The sequence below is a fragment of the Oryza glaberrima genome, chromosome 5, assembly GCF_000147395.1.
Source record: "Oryza glaberrima chromosome 5, OglaRS2, whole genome shotgun sequence".
Taxonomy (NCBI): Eukaryota; Viridiplantae; Streptophyta; class Magnoliopsida; order Poales; family Poaceae; genus Oryza; species Oryza glaberrima.
This window is the reverse complement of record NC_068330.1, coordinates 6,514,389-6,529,069: the sequence shown is the minus strand read 5'-3', so window position 1 is coordinate 6,529,069 and position 14,681 is coordinate 6,514,389. Positions and strand designations below refer to the sequence as shown.

The following is a 14,681-nucleotide window of genomic DNA, read 5'->3' as shown; positions in this document are numbered from 1 at the left end:
TAGACGCTACTTCAGCTAAAACCGACTTCCAAACCGCTGAGGGGTCTCGTTTACACCTGTTTTGACAGTTTAGGGATCCGTTGTATCTGGTAGAAGGACGAAAATCGGGTGTAAAGTTAAGGTATCTGAAATGAACATATTGCTCCAAATATGGTTTCACCCTTGTAAAGGCCCGCAGCCCACAAACGCGAATATGGTTTCACGGCCCAATAGCCGCTATCCCGAATCTTAAAGCGCTATACCCCCCAACCTCAGGCCTCAGGGCACTCGTCCCCGTCGCCGAGACGCCGATGGCCGCGAGCGCGGGAAAAATCCCAAACCCCACCACCACCAGCGCGCGCGCGCGGGGCGAAATGCCGGCGCCGCCTCCGCCGCCGCCGCGGCGGGACTTCCCGGCGTTCCCGTTCGCGCCGTACCCGATCCAGTCGGAGTTCATGTCCTTCCTCTACGGCGCCCTCTCCTCCGGCCCCGGCGCGCTCGCCCTCCTCGAGAGCCCCACCGGTGAGACCTCACCGCCGCCGCCGCCGCTTCCCCCCTTCCGACGAAACCCTAACATTCGCGCGCTCCCCCGCAGGCACCGGGAAGACCCTCAGCATCATCTGCAGCGCGCTCCAGTGGCTGGTCGACCACCGCGACGCCGCCGCACGGGGATCGACCACCGCCGCCGCAGCCGGCGGCGGTGGGGAAGGAGACGGCGACGAGCCCGACTGGATGCGGGACTTCACGCCACTGCCGCCGGAGAAGCCGACCGCGAAGAAGGGGAGGCCCCCCGCCGCAGCGGCGCGGAGCAAGGCGCCGAGGAGGGCGGCGGCGGGTTCGGAGAAACCGGAGGGGTCTGAGGAGGCGGAGGACGAGGAGTTCTTGGTTGAGGAGTACGAGAGCGACGGCGAGGTCGGCGTGAGGCGGGAGGCGGGGAAGCGGCCGCATCGCGGTGGTGGTAGCAGTAGCGAGAGCGAGGCGGATGGGGAGGAAGAGGAGGAGGAGGAGGTGACACCCAAGGTGTTCTTCACTAGCCGCACTCACTCACAGCTCTCTCAGTTTGTAGGAGAGCTCAAGAAGACGGAATTCGGACGGCAGCTCAGGACGGTGTGCTTGGGATCCAGGAAGAACTTGTGCATCAACAAGGGTGAGGAAGCATGAGTAATTCTCTTGTCCTGTTTTTTCTCTGGTGGATATACTGGTGTGTTGATTTTTGGTGCATTTGTGTGCAGATGTTCTGAAGCTGGGGAGCGCAAACCGGATCAATGAGAGGTGCCTGGAGCTGCAGAAGAGTAAGAAGAGCAGCAAAACTAAGGTCTGCCAATTTTGTTTTGGAATGTTTGTTCATCAATCTTTGAAGTTGAAGCCTTAGAAATGAATAGTTGTTAACTTTGTTTTGGAATGTTTTGGAATAGTTTTTAACTTTGTAGCTGAATTTGTTGCTTGGCAATTGGCATACTGAATTTATTGCTCGGCAATTGGCACACTGACGGTAGCGTTCTTTTGTGCTAAATGGCTGAATAGAGGAATGATTTATGATAAATATTTGAGGGTGCAAACGAATGAATTAACTATTATATAGTTGAAAAAGGATTTGAAACAGTATTATAAAAAATCCATATATAGAAAGTTTTTGCAAAATTCACAGTTTAGGAGCTCGGGAAACATGACCGTTAATCCATTCATCCATTCCATTAAGCATTACGCTTGACCTTGCTTTCTTTGATGACCCCCTATTTAACTTAACTTTGTTTCTTGGTTCCCTAAAAGAAAAAACAAAACTTTGTTTCTTGGTGCTTCCATAGTAACGTGAGCTATAAATTCACAAAGTATATTCCATAGGACATCACACCTGGTGTGCTTGTAGTTATTTTTATACTGCACAATATGCTGATTTTTCAATATTGAAGCAGTGGGTTATCATACTTACATTTGCAGAAGAGTAATTGGTTAAAATACCAACAGTGTGCTACAAGTACCAGTTAATCAATAAATACTATCTATTCAAGTGGCTTTGAATATGCAGGTAGAGGGTGACAACAGAAAGGTGTGCCAATCAAAGACCTCTTGTGGGTGCCCAATGATAAGAAAGAGGGGTCTTCAGAAAGAATTCAAAAGTGAAGTGTCAGAGCAAGGTGCATTGGACATTGAGGATCTAGCGCAATTAGGAAAGAAGATTGGAACATGTCCCTACTACGGTGCACGTGATACGGTCCGCACAGCTGACCTAGTTGTCCTTCCTTACCAGTCTTTATTGCTGAAGTCTGCTAGAGAATCGCTTGGCCTTAATCTGAAGAACAGCGTTGTCATAATAGATGAGGCTCACAATTTAGCAGATTCCCTCACTAGCATGTACAACTCAAAGATCACATCTTCTCAGGTATACATCTCCGTCTCAATATGCCTCAGATATATTGTCCTGGATATCTAGATTGGTTAGCAATTGCATTGTGTTGCATCTTTTTTGCTACTATTATACCTGTTTGTTCTATCCCAACCTTTTTGTTTAATTATCCCTACTACATATCTTCATAATTTTGTGTCCTTAATGCACATCTGATAATGTTGTCCTAACTCTAAAACAGAGATATTGGAATGTTCAGCATATACAGAGGTTTAACTGTACTTAGACTTCCTCTTTGATTTCACTGTTGTGTCATGGCACACAATAAGATCATGAAAAAGATATTCTCCTGATTCATGTTTCACTAAGAATTTTTTTTCTTAAAATAAAGTAATTATTATGTCAACGAAAATTGCTCCTTCTCAAATGAGCTTTGGTGGTGGCTTCCTTTTGATCTTTAATTGGGTTGTAGGATTCTACCATGATGTTCTGTTAAGAAAGTTTCAATTGTCATGACCTTCAACTTTATAACTAACTTTGTTTCACATTCTTATTTTCTTGTTGAATTAAGCTGAATGCAATTCTTTCCCACCTGGAGGCATATCTCAATAGATTTCAGAGTGTTCTGGGAGCTGGAAATCGACGGTACATCCAAACATTGACTGTTTTAACACGGTCATTTCTACGAGTTCTGACAAGCAACCAAGATGATGCCTGCACTATGACTTCTATGACTATAAACCAGTTCTTGTTCTCCCTTGATATCGACAACATAAATATAGTAAAGCTTTGCCAGTATGTGAAGGAAAGCAATATAATTCACAAGGTGAAATATTTCTTGCACCACATGTCCATTCCACCATGCAGTGTCTAGATCAGTTGACTGTTGATTTGCAGGTAAGTGGATATGCGAACATATTGAACATCAATCAAGATGGTGTGAATCATTTAAGTCACCAGCAGCAATATGATGAAGGAAGCAGTATAGCAAGCTTTCAGACATTGGCTGATTTTTTGCGCTCCCTATTAAACTGCAATGATAATGGAAGAATCATAGTTGCAAGGAAAAAGTTCAGTGGACAACCTGAAGATGCTTATCTTAAATTTGTGATGCTTTGCGCAGAGAAAATCTTTTTGGAGGTGCTGTAACCTTGCTTTGCATGTGACATGGGGATAATGCCTTATTCTACATAGCATGTATAGATTTATCAATTTTTCTTTCCTTCTGCAGATTACATGTGATGCATATGCTGTTATTCTGGCTGGTGGTACCCTCCAGCCTATAGAAGAAACAAGGCTACGCTTGTTTCCAAACTTACCTCCTTCTGATATAAAATTCTTCACATGCAACCATATCGTTCCTCCAGAGAGTATTCTTCCTATAGCTGTTACACGTGGGCCATCAGGCAAGGCATTTGATTTCAGCTACAGTTCAAGGAGTTCTCACACCATGGTTTGTACCATGTGCCTCAAATAATTTCCCTTTACCTTCAATACTCTATCATATATGTGAAATTGCAATTGCAAGCTATGAGTTTATATTGCATCTAGCTACTCCTTTCCAATATATGTATTTTGAAACACCAATGCACATATATATTAATGCCTGTAGTATAACTGTAGCACTCGTTGTATGATTTATCATTTGTCTACTGAAAATATAAATTAGTCAAATGCATTTGCAACTTCATGCCCATGTATTCCTCATTGCTACAAGAATAAGGCATGATCTGAAACAAATGTACTGGAGGCTGTAAACATAAAGAAATCTAAAAATAAATTATCTACAAGTCTAAAAAATGGCATGCTGTATCATCTTAACTGAATTTGTATGTGCTACCTCATTGATTTATCTACAAGTCTAAAATTAATTGCATTGATTTTTTTTTTCATATTTCTCTATTCAAGAGCATGTATCTTGGTAGTTCTATTCTTATTTTCCCATCTGTACAGATTGAAGAGCTTGGTCGCTTTCTTTGCAATGTAGTGACGACTGTGCCTGAAGGAGTGGTCATGTTTTTTGCTTCCTATGAATATGAAAGATGTGTTTATGATGCATGGGCAGCTTCAGGCATGATTTCCAAGATTTCTAAGAAGAAACATGTCTTCAGAGAGCCTAAAAACAGTGTTGATGTCGAAATGACGCTCAACAAATACAAGGAGGCAATTCAATCCTGTAGCAAGAGTTCACAAGATACAGGAGTCACTGGGGCACTTCTATTGGCTGTTGTTGGTGGGAAAATTTCTGAAGGCATAAACTTCAGTGATGGGATGGGCCGTTGTGTTGTAATGGTTGGATTGCCTTATCCAAGTCCATCTGATGTGGAGCTGACCGAGACCATAAAGTATATAGAAAATATTTCTAAACCAGTTTTGGTTGGGGGTGATAATTCCTCAAGCAGCAAATACGATGATGAATGCAAACTTCAGCCTGGCTTTGATATATTAAGAAAGTGCAACAAAGGTGGACGAGAGTACTATGAGAACTTATGCATGAAAGCTGTGAATCAATCTATTGGTAAATTACTGTCATTTGAACATTTAGGAATTGGGATGCTAACACTTAACACGTACTACTTAAGTAAAGTTCTTATACGATGAAATGATTTCATTGCAGGAAGAGCAATCAGACATGCAAATGATTATGCTGCAATGCTATTGGTTGACTCACGTTATGCCCATACTTCATCAAACAGGAGTTCCTCTTCCCCTACTGACAAACTACCCCAATGGATAAAAACACGACTTGCTTGTGCTCAAAATTATGGAGAGGTTCATAGATTGTTGCACCAGTTCTTCAAACTCAACAGGCAAACGCATTGAATAATTACAGATCACACGGTTTCAGAACAGTTCATAAAAGCAAACACATACAGGTATGCTAGTGTGAGCTGCTTACTGATGATTGAGGTACTAGGTTTACCAGGTTCAGTTAGCACTAGGAATCCCATGCTATTCATAATTGTGCTTCAATGTTATTTTAATAAAACTATTATGTTTAAGAAATTTAGATGATTATCCTTCCATTAATTTCAAATTTTAGCACTATAACTTAGTAGATATATTTGAATTTGGATAATTTTTCTCTCCTCTACCTGATTTTCCGCCATTCTTTTTGTGTTAATAGTTTGATCTGCCTAGTGAAGTACTATGAAAGCATGAATGAACCCAAAATTTCAAAATGGTTTGACTCCCAGGTAGGGGTAAAAACGGTACGGAAACTTTCCGGATTCCGGACCTATTTTCGGAAACGGAATCTGTCGGTCGGAATTTTTTCGGAATTTTTCGGAAACGGAAACGGATTAGGAAATATTTCCTCGGAAACGGAATCGAAAATGATATGGGCGGTTTCCATCGGAACTCGGAATCGGTCGGAAACTTTCCGGAAATTTTCTCGGACTTTCCAGAATTTTTCTTGGAATTTCCAGAAATCACAAAATACCCTGGATTCTTCTTTTTAAGCACTGAATAGTTAATACCGTGGTGTTTGGCTGTTATTTTTTAAAAAATATTTGTTATACAAATCTAAAATTACATAAGGATATTTTTTTCCTGTATTGGGATTTATCAACAACATTACTAATTTATTCCATAGATTATGTTTTGTGATGTACTGTTGATACTTAACAATTGGACTTATATGATTATGTTTTATGATGAATTGTTGACCGTTGAGACTTGAGAATTGGGTTTATCAGTTTGAGGCGGTTTTTTATTCCGATAAATTTTTGTTACCGTATTTGCGCCGGTTCGTTTTCACTCCGTTTTCGGTTTTGATAATATTCGATTCCATTTTCGTATTCGGGGTTTCCGATTCCAAGAAAAATATGAAAACGAAAACGATAAAGATGATTTCCATCCGTTTCTGTACCGTTTTCGCCCCTATTCCCAGGCCTTCTACTATCATAATGTGTCAAAAATCATTTGTATCTTGTGTAGAAGTGCACACAACTACATTTTTAATATTTGATGTAATCTATGTGCCCACCTGTAGCTTTTCTTTGCCCTGCCTGGCTGATGGTAGAGTTTGCCCAACTTCAGCATCCTAGTTATGATAGTAGTTTTACATGTATGTTTTCTTCTGATTTTTTCCCCTAATATTGTGAAAAATAAACAATGTGGTGAAAGCTGGAATAATTAAAATATTAAATAGGTTAACTAATGTCTAAATTTAATGATTCCATTATTTGGTTTAGACCATTGTATTTCTACAGAGTAGAAAATCTGTCTGAACTTTGAAGTGATGCATTATGACCATATGATACTTTTTTTGTGCCACAAGATGCTTTGCAGCCAGCCAGTAAATGCTCTTTATATTGATCACATTTTTTTTTTGAAACTGTAGAGCTAAAGCACAGTTAACTCATTTGATTTAGTCTGCTGATTTTCCAAATATCGAGAATAAGCTTCAATGCTTTTCCTAACGCATCGCAACAGGTATTCATGTCTTATGCTATTCGTATAGTCGCATTCTATATTTCTGAAGTGAGAGCATTATACATTTCCATTCTCCCAATTTGCATTTTCAAGGAAGGCCAATTGCATTCTTAAAATATTACTAAGTACAGAATAGTATTTTACTTCAGCTTTGTAATTTAGTACTTGTTGTTTTACACTTGTATAATAATGCGTTAAACCAAAGGAAGCTATAATAACGGCAGAACATCGTTATTTTCATCCAACTAGGTTCGGTTAGCTTTATATTACTAGGGTTTTTTCACTGTAAATATTACTAGGTTTGTTTTCACTGTAATGATTATTTATGTAATTCTTTGTCAGGATTCAGGAGGATCAAGCTTCACTTATTGAATATGCTGAGCTTCACTGTGCAGAACATGTTTGGGGTTGAGCTGTAAAAGTGACCTGAATGCAGTTGCTAACTGATTCGATAAGATGGAGCTTCATGTAGATATATTTTGTGGACACGGTTTGTTCGTAAGTAATGAACTTATATTCCTGGTGTTCTCCATTTAATTAAGTACTGCTGCTGACTTAGGAACTGCCAAGCTTAGCCACATGGGGTGTTTTACGGTACCCTAAATGATTGAGCGTTTGTTGATTTAGATCTAATGGATTTGGTTCACTTATACTACAAACCCAATAGTATGTGCAGTAGAAATTTTAGAGGGGTGGAATTGGAATTGAAATATATAACATTATGATAAATTCGTATGCCACATGTAAGTGATATATTCAACGTTTTCGCCGATCTTTCTAGTTTACATAAACATTTGGAGCTAGAGCATACCAATGGTTTCCACGAGTCTGGAATTTATCTCCCACTGGATCTCTCGTAATTGGATCATAAAATCTGAGAAAAATGCATCCCAATAATTTGGGGGGGAAGAACATTCAAAGCTCACAAAAGTCTGGCTGCACGACCCATGCACAATGATTTTGGGAGAGAACATACAAAGCTTGTAAAAAGGTTGACTGCCAGAGCTCTCAAAAAGTCATATGTTACCATGTGCAATCGATCTTTTGCTCATGAATGGCCATTCTGCTTTATATATCTCGCCTTGCCTGGGGCATTTCTAGTAAGCCATTGACTGGATTTTTTGTAAGAAATGTTTGGAAGTGTCGCAAAGAATTAACATGTCCACATTTGCTGCAACGAGAAGCAAAAGTCCATGTTTGAATCATCCAACATTTCCAATTTCCAAACACACTTTATCTTTATGAATCCAAAATATTCTTCAAATTCTTACAGTTTTAAGGATTACCCAATACAATCATTCTCCCGTTTAATCATCATGATCTCATCAGTCCCAAACAGAAGCCATCCCCATTTTTCCAATTACAACGGCAGGTCACATGCACATATCCGTGAATATACCACCTAACACGCTCAAAGAAATGAAAATAACAGATAAACCCTTGATTTCACTAAATTTGTATTGAAAGCTCACGTACTAGTATTTTTGGTCGACACGACACTACCCCGTGCCATCCATGGTTTTGATAGTCTGTTGCTCCTCTGCTTCCTCCAGCTAAGGCCCTGTTTAGTTCAAAACAAAAATTTTCACGCTGTCACGTCGAATATTTAGACACATGCATGGAATATTAAATGTAGAAAAAAACCAATTAAACAGATTGCTTGTAAATTGCGAGACGTAATTATGTCATGATTTGACAATGTGCTGCTACAGTAAACATTTACTAATGACGGATTAATTAGGCTCAATAAATCCGTCCCGCAGTTTCCTGGCGGAATATGTAACTTTTTTAGTTATTGGACTACGTTTAATACTTCAAATATGTATTCATATATTCGATGTGACAACTAAATCCAAAAATTTTCCCCAACTAAACAAGTCCTAAGTTGTTCTGAAATTTCCAGTCCTCCATTCAATATGCTGCAGTATAGTCACTGTCAACTTACCTTTCAGAATTATATCTTCACTGTCATCTAGACATTCTCATAACAAAATTCCAAGAAAATGATGAAGTGCTCCAAACCTCCAGACAGCACCTGATCATGATATTATGCTCTGCACCAAAGTCTGTCAATATTAAAACCGATGATATACCAATATGCGTTGCACAGCAACATGGTGGCCCTGTTTAGATATCACCCTAAAATTTTTCACCCTATCACATCATACATTTAAACACCTGCATGAAGTATTGAATATAGGCTAAAAAAATAACTAATTACACAGATTGTGACTAATTTGCGTGACGAATCTTTTGAGCCTAATTGCTCTATGATTTGACAATGTGGTGCTACAGTAAACATTTACAAATGACGGATTAATTAGGCTTAATAAATTCGTCTCGCGGTTTACTGACGGATTCTGTAATTAGTTTTTTATTAGTGCCCGAACACCCCATACGACATCATATATAATACCCGATGTGACACGCCAACACTTTACACCCCTCATCTAAACACCCCCTAAAGAAGGTACAGTGAAAAGGCAAATCAAGGAGACATGAATAGAGATAGCCCACCAGCCAAATTTAAGTCAAAGAGTGGAGGGCACTTGCATTGCATTACTGACACAGCCGACCGACATCTAAAAGCTAGGTACCATGCAATATAACCCAATGCAAGTGTGTAGTCCCTCCGTCCTTCAAAAAAAAAAATCCATTTCTAACATCCCAAGGTGAAATTAGTGAAGATGAAGAATGACTAAAATATCCTTAATCATTGAATAAAATAATAAGAGTGATAGGTAGGTACAGGGTATTGAAGGAATAAAACTTCTCGTTTTATGTGTTGAGGGTAGGTAGGATGGTAGAAGTTGATTTTTTGTTAGACAAAATTCAAACTATAGAAGTTGATTTTTGTTTTGACACAGGGATTAGGTAATTGTCATGTCTCATGTCAGGTATTCCTTTCAATACAAGTCGTTTTAACCCTCCTAACTCTTTTCTAAATTTAAATCGTTTGACTTGCTTTTTCATCTTTTCTTGATTGTTTAAATATAAGGTGTATTTTATTGTGGATAAGGTTTTGATTAGCAATTGATTAACTAATGTACTCCATCTGTCTAGTATAATATAAGGGGTTCTGGCCTTCTGTCTAATTTGTGGAATTTTGTGTTCCGGACTTTACATTAATCCACACTACCAAATTTTAAACTTGTTTATTTCTTATCTATCAACTTTTTACTCTCATATGCCAACTTTTTACTAGTTTGTTCCCCCAACTACAACATTTTATACCATGTATATTTTCCCTACTTCCTTAATGTCTTTGTATAAGATGACATAATATAATCCTTATATTATGAGTCGATAGAGTATCATTTATGTAATACAAAAGCATAATTATAAATACTAAGTACACCGTTGAGTTCTAATCTAACCAAGTCTTGTGTCATAAAGATTATATTCTAATATAATACAGCAATTGATGTATGGTTGTTTGGTTTGGCCAACAATCTACAATTGAATATATTTTTGCAGCATATTTGTTTTGAGTTGAAAATGATACTGCATTTTTCTATAAATTTGGAAAATTTTGATTTAAGAGCAAATCAAAACATCCTATGATGTAGAATGGAGGGAGTAAATGAAAGGAAAAAAAACATTTCAATTATTCTCTTAGTTCTCATATAAAAAACCAAACAATTAGAATCGAAGCAGGAGCGGATCTAGGAAAAAAAAATTGGGAGGGCTCAATTACGCAGTTTCTTTAATCTCTAGCCATCTAAGGACATTTAGTTTATTATTCATGGTGAAAAAATCGAAGGGGGTGTTTCGAGGGTATCCATGGGTATTTTAGGTGTAGAAAGAATTAAATCCGCCCCCTGAATCGAAGGCAATTAATGCTATAAAGCACACTGCCCATGGGCTCTAATAAAAACTTTCTGCATGGACGCAGCACTTGTACACTGCGTGGCAATGTGGCATCACACTTTCTAGTGTCAAACTGTCAAATCGGCTTTAAAATCAGCTGCTGTTATTTAGGAGTATTAGATAGTGGTTTAGTATTAATTTGCTCCTGTTAGATGGAAAAGCAGCAAATGCACGGTACGTCCCACTTCTACTTCATCTGTTAGTCCGTTTCACAACGTAAGTCCTAATATTTCCCACATTTATATTAATGTTAACGAATCTAGACATATATATCTATTTAGATTCATTACCACCAATATAAATGTGTAAAATGCTAGAATGACTTACATTGTGAAACGGAGGAAGTATATAATATTTAATTTTTTTTTCTAGACAAATTTTGTTAGATTTGATTAAATTTATACAAAACTTTAACAACATCTAAAATATAAAATTAGTATCATCAAATCTAACATTAAATATAATTTCATAATATATTTGTTTTTTTAAAAAATACTACTATATTTTTCTATAAATTTAGTTTAAAGAAGTTTAAGTAGGAAAAACGTCAAACAACTCATGATATGAAACGAAGGAAGTACCGAATACTGGTTTCAACGTCAGAGCTTGCATGTATGATTACAACAGTCCAAGTAGGAAAGAGGTGAAAGAAAAAGAAAAAGTAGGACACGACACGATCAGCCTCAGCCTTGTCCGACAGTCAAGATAAAAATTGGCCCGTCGGGGACTACTACACGTCCTCGTCCGTACGGAGGAGAAATTTCCCCATCCTCACCCTCGACAATCAATTACAATGATAATTTTGTTTCTATCCCCGGCTCCAGCTCCACGGAATTAATCCTCCCAGGTCTTGTTGGGATACGCATAGGCTACGATAGTATAAATCAAAATTATCTATCACGTAAATCAGGAACCATGTAAGTATTAGATCATAAATCGTTACCACTCGACGCGCTGCGTAGCGGAAGAAGATGCTGAGAAGTCGAAGGAACTCTCGCGAAGTAGCGCGCGTCGATGTAGAGAAAGTAGTCGATCGCACCGGCTCGACCTTCTCCTCCTCGTGCATTCTCCTCGCCGTACTCCCACGCCGATCAGCACCGCAAACCAGCGGCGCCTCTACTGGTATCCACACGTATAGGGACGGAACGCCACGCGCAGATGTGCTAGCACCCACGCGCGGCAAGGGTTTTGCTCGGGGAGGAAAGTGACGGCTAGAGTTTCCCACGTGATGCAATGCCTCCGCCGGTCACACCTCTCACGAATATATAGGATCCATCATTCAGGCCTCCAAGGCCCGTAGGATTCCTATTCGGATCCCTATCCGAATTAAGCTCATATTGGATCTCCATCCAATCCCCTTATTCCGGCCCATTAAACGTGCGACCCTGTAGGTTCATATATAATCGGCTGTAACCTGAAAACTCCTTTTCGGTCCACGCGTCAACAGCGGCCCCTAGCAGAACGTATTGACCCACCGGGCATACATAAAGATCATATCGGCTGAACCTCTAGTGTATACTTGTATGAACCCCTTTGCCTCACGATATCGATTAAGCTCAAGGCTAGATATGTGCCATCCTCTAATAGCTCAATCATTCACTCGAACCTGTTGATAGATTATATAACTTGTGATTGACTCCTCAATCACCTTTGGCATGGCCATGCACTTCCATAATCTACAACATCGAGGGGCCCAGAAATATCTCTCCATAGGAGGGGCAAATCCCATCTTGATTATTCATATCCCACTACATGTTTCATAGCATACCTGAAAACTATTTTTATAACTACCCAATTACGGAGTAGCGTTTAGCAGTCCCTAAGTAAGTGTGGACCCCCGTTTCTATAACAGGAATCATTCGTGTAAACAGTACCATTTCCCTGGATCAAGTAGTCTGGTACACACGAGTTCATAGCTGAAATACCAAAAGCACATACACGAGAGTCTAGTGCTAATTATTACATCATAAGCCCGCAGGCATTCTCTTAAATCATCGAACCGAGCGGTCCGGAATACATCCAAAAGCAGAAATAGATGAGGCAGCGGAATTCAGGCAGCGGCATGCCATTGCCACAGGCAACGACCGTAACTAAGACCTACTGAGCGCCATCGTCTTCATCTCCCTCCTGGTAGTAGGCATAGGGATCCTCCGAAGCTTCATCTCCCACTTCTGATTAATTTTATATTTGCAAGGGTGAGTACCAACCGTACTCAGCAAGCCACCACAGCAAGAAATGCACATGATAGGGGTATTCAAAGGATAGCTATGGTTCCTTTGCGCAAAGCCAGTTTTGTAATTCTTTTCGCAAGCCTAAGACCTAGCACAGACTAACCAAATTTTAGTACCAGCGTTCATATTAAACAATGACGGTTCTGTCCACCATCCATTGTGATCCCAAGGATAGCTTCCCGCCATCGAGTCGTTATGGTTTTCTGAGGACGTCCACATTCCCACCTCTCAGGCAGTGGCTCCATCAGCATAAAAATCATCATGCAATATCCCATCCCACACAGGTTAAGAATTTAGAGTCTAGCCAAGTGTAATACATGTCCCGGTGCTCAATAACCGCGAGCACGGCTATTCGAATAGATTTGGTTTACTCACACTGCAGTGGATGTACACTTTACCCGCACTCCGCAACTGCCCAACACATGAGCCTCGTCCCAACACATGAGACGCGTCACGGCAAAGCTTTTCGATAACCTCGCATTGGCAGTACCCGCTCCATGAACTTAAATCCTCATGCACTCTAGGTGTCCATGTTTCTAGCAGTGAGAGGAGTTCTGGCGCTCCCGGGAAAGAGAAGTCTCACACACATATTAAATTATAGTTCAAGTTAAGTTCTCTCTCTCACACACTCATGGCAGTCCTACCAATGGCGACACCGATGTAGGGCACGCCTCTCGGCCCTACCTCAACGGCTGTCCCATCGTAGCGCACCTGCCTCACTCAGGGGTGAACCATCTATGCAGGGATACTGCCTCCGCTCGGCTATCTAATCCGCTAGGTCTATACCCATTCGAGAAGTACGGTTGTACGGGGGTCGTTTCATGCTTAACTTCATGGCTCGGTCCTTAATTGACCGGGGACGGTACTAGCCTTTTCCAGATACCACCCAAATCCTCCGTCCGCCCCAGTCGAAAATAGTTGTTTAGTTTTATTTTTTTCCTTTCACAAATCATGTCATCAATATCATGGCAATGTGGCGCTCATGTCTCCACATGCCGCATCTCAATTACCTTCCCAAAGGTAATTGCCCAAGCATATAGCATTTGATAAATATGAGTATGCATAATTCTAGAATAGCATTTCTAAGCAATTGTCATAATTGACTAGGGACTCATACGTAAACATGGTTATGAAGGAATAAGGGCAAACAATAATCAAGGCATGGCATAATCACAAGTAGGATGTTCATCATTGCATGCAATTTTATTTGTAAACAAAATAATTTCGCAATTGGGATCAACATGTTCAAGGAATAGTGATGACTTGCCTTGCTCAAGGTCTTGCGGGTCTTGGTCCTCGCTTGGATCCGCAACTCCCTCGGGCTCTACCAGTACGTGCGAAGAATCGATTTTGAATTCGGTTAGAATTCAAGTAAAATCCAAATAAATCCAAATGGAAGTCGAACGCGTAAGTCAATTCTTTTATATTAACTTTCTTATTCGCGAACTAAGGCAAACCCAATTTTGATCCAAACTATTTTGCGGGTATAAATATTTTGTTGTCATAAGTTTTTAATTTAATCTAACCGAGCATTATATCCATATAATAGGTTAGAAATTTCTATCGCGAGCTAAATATCTGACGGAATCCTAGAAATATTATACGATTTAATTTAGCCTATGACTAAATGATTAAATATAATACACGGGTAACACCCTAGTAATTAAATCCGAATCGCTACCGTTAATCGATTACTTATAGAGATTACCCAGAAATAATCCATAATAATTTACGAGAATTCATACATTGGTTTAATTATTATCTACATCTAAATTATTACCGTGAATTGATTTCTTATAGAAATTGCCAAGAATAATCCA

General features: G+C 39.8%; 1 protein-coding gene across 3 annotated transcripts; it reads left to right on the top strand.

Moving 5' to 3' along the window:
- Positions 1-299: 299 nt before the first annotated feature.
- On the top strand, positions 300-7,867 carry LOC127774458 (uncharacterized). 3 transcript variants are annotated; one of them, XM_052300712.1, is made up of 11 exons: positions 300-501; positions 575-1,126; positions 1,212-1,294; positions 2,006-2,359; positions 2,895-3,149; positions 3,221-3,463; positions 3,555-3,776; positions 4,277-4,841; positions 4,941-5,199; positions 6,669-6,760; positions 7,103-7,866. In XM_052300712.1, the coding sequence occupies exons 1-9, from the start codon at positions 354-356 to the stop codon at positions 5,144-5,146; spliced, it is 2,628 nt and encodes an 875-aa protein (XP_052156672.1). In that variant the 5' UTR covers positions 300-353; the 3' UTR covers positions 5,147-5,199; positions 6,669-6,760; positions 7,103-7,866. The 3 variants fall into 3 exon arrangements, with proteins under 3 accessions (XP_052156672.1, XP_052156673.1, XP_052156675.1); XM_052300713.1 differs by lacking the exon at positions 6,669-6,760 and having other exon boundaries at positions 7,103-7,867; XM_052300715.1 differs by lacking the exons at positions 4,941-5,199; positions 6,669-6,760; positions 7,103-7,866 and having other exon boundaries at positions 4,311-4,441.
- Positions 7,868-14,681: the final 6,814 nt, after the last annotated feature.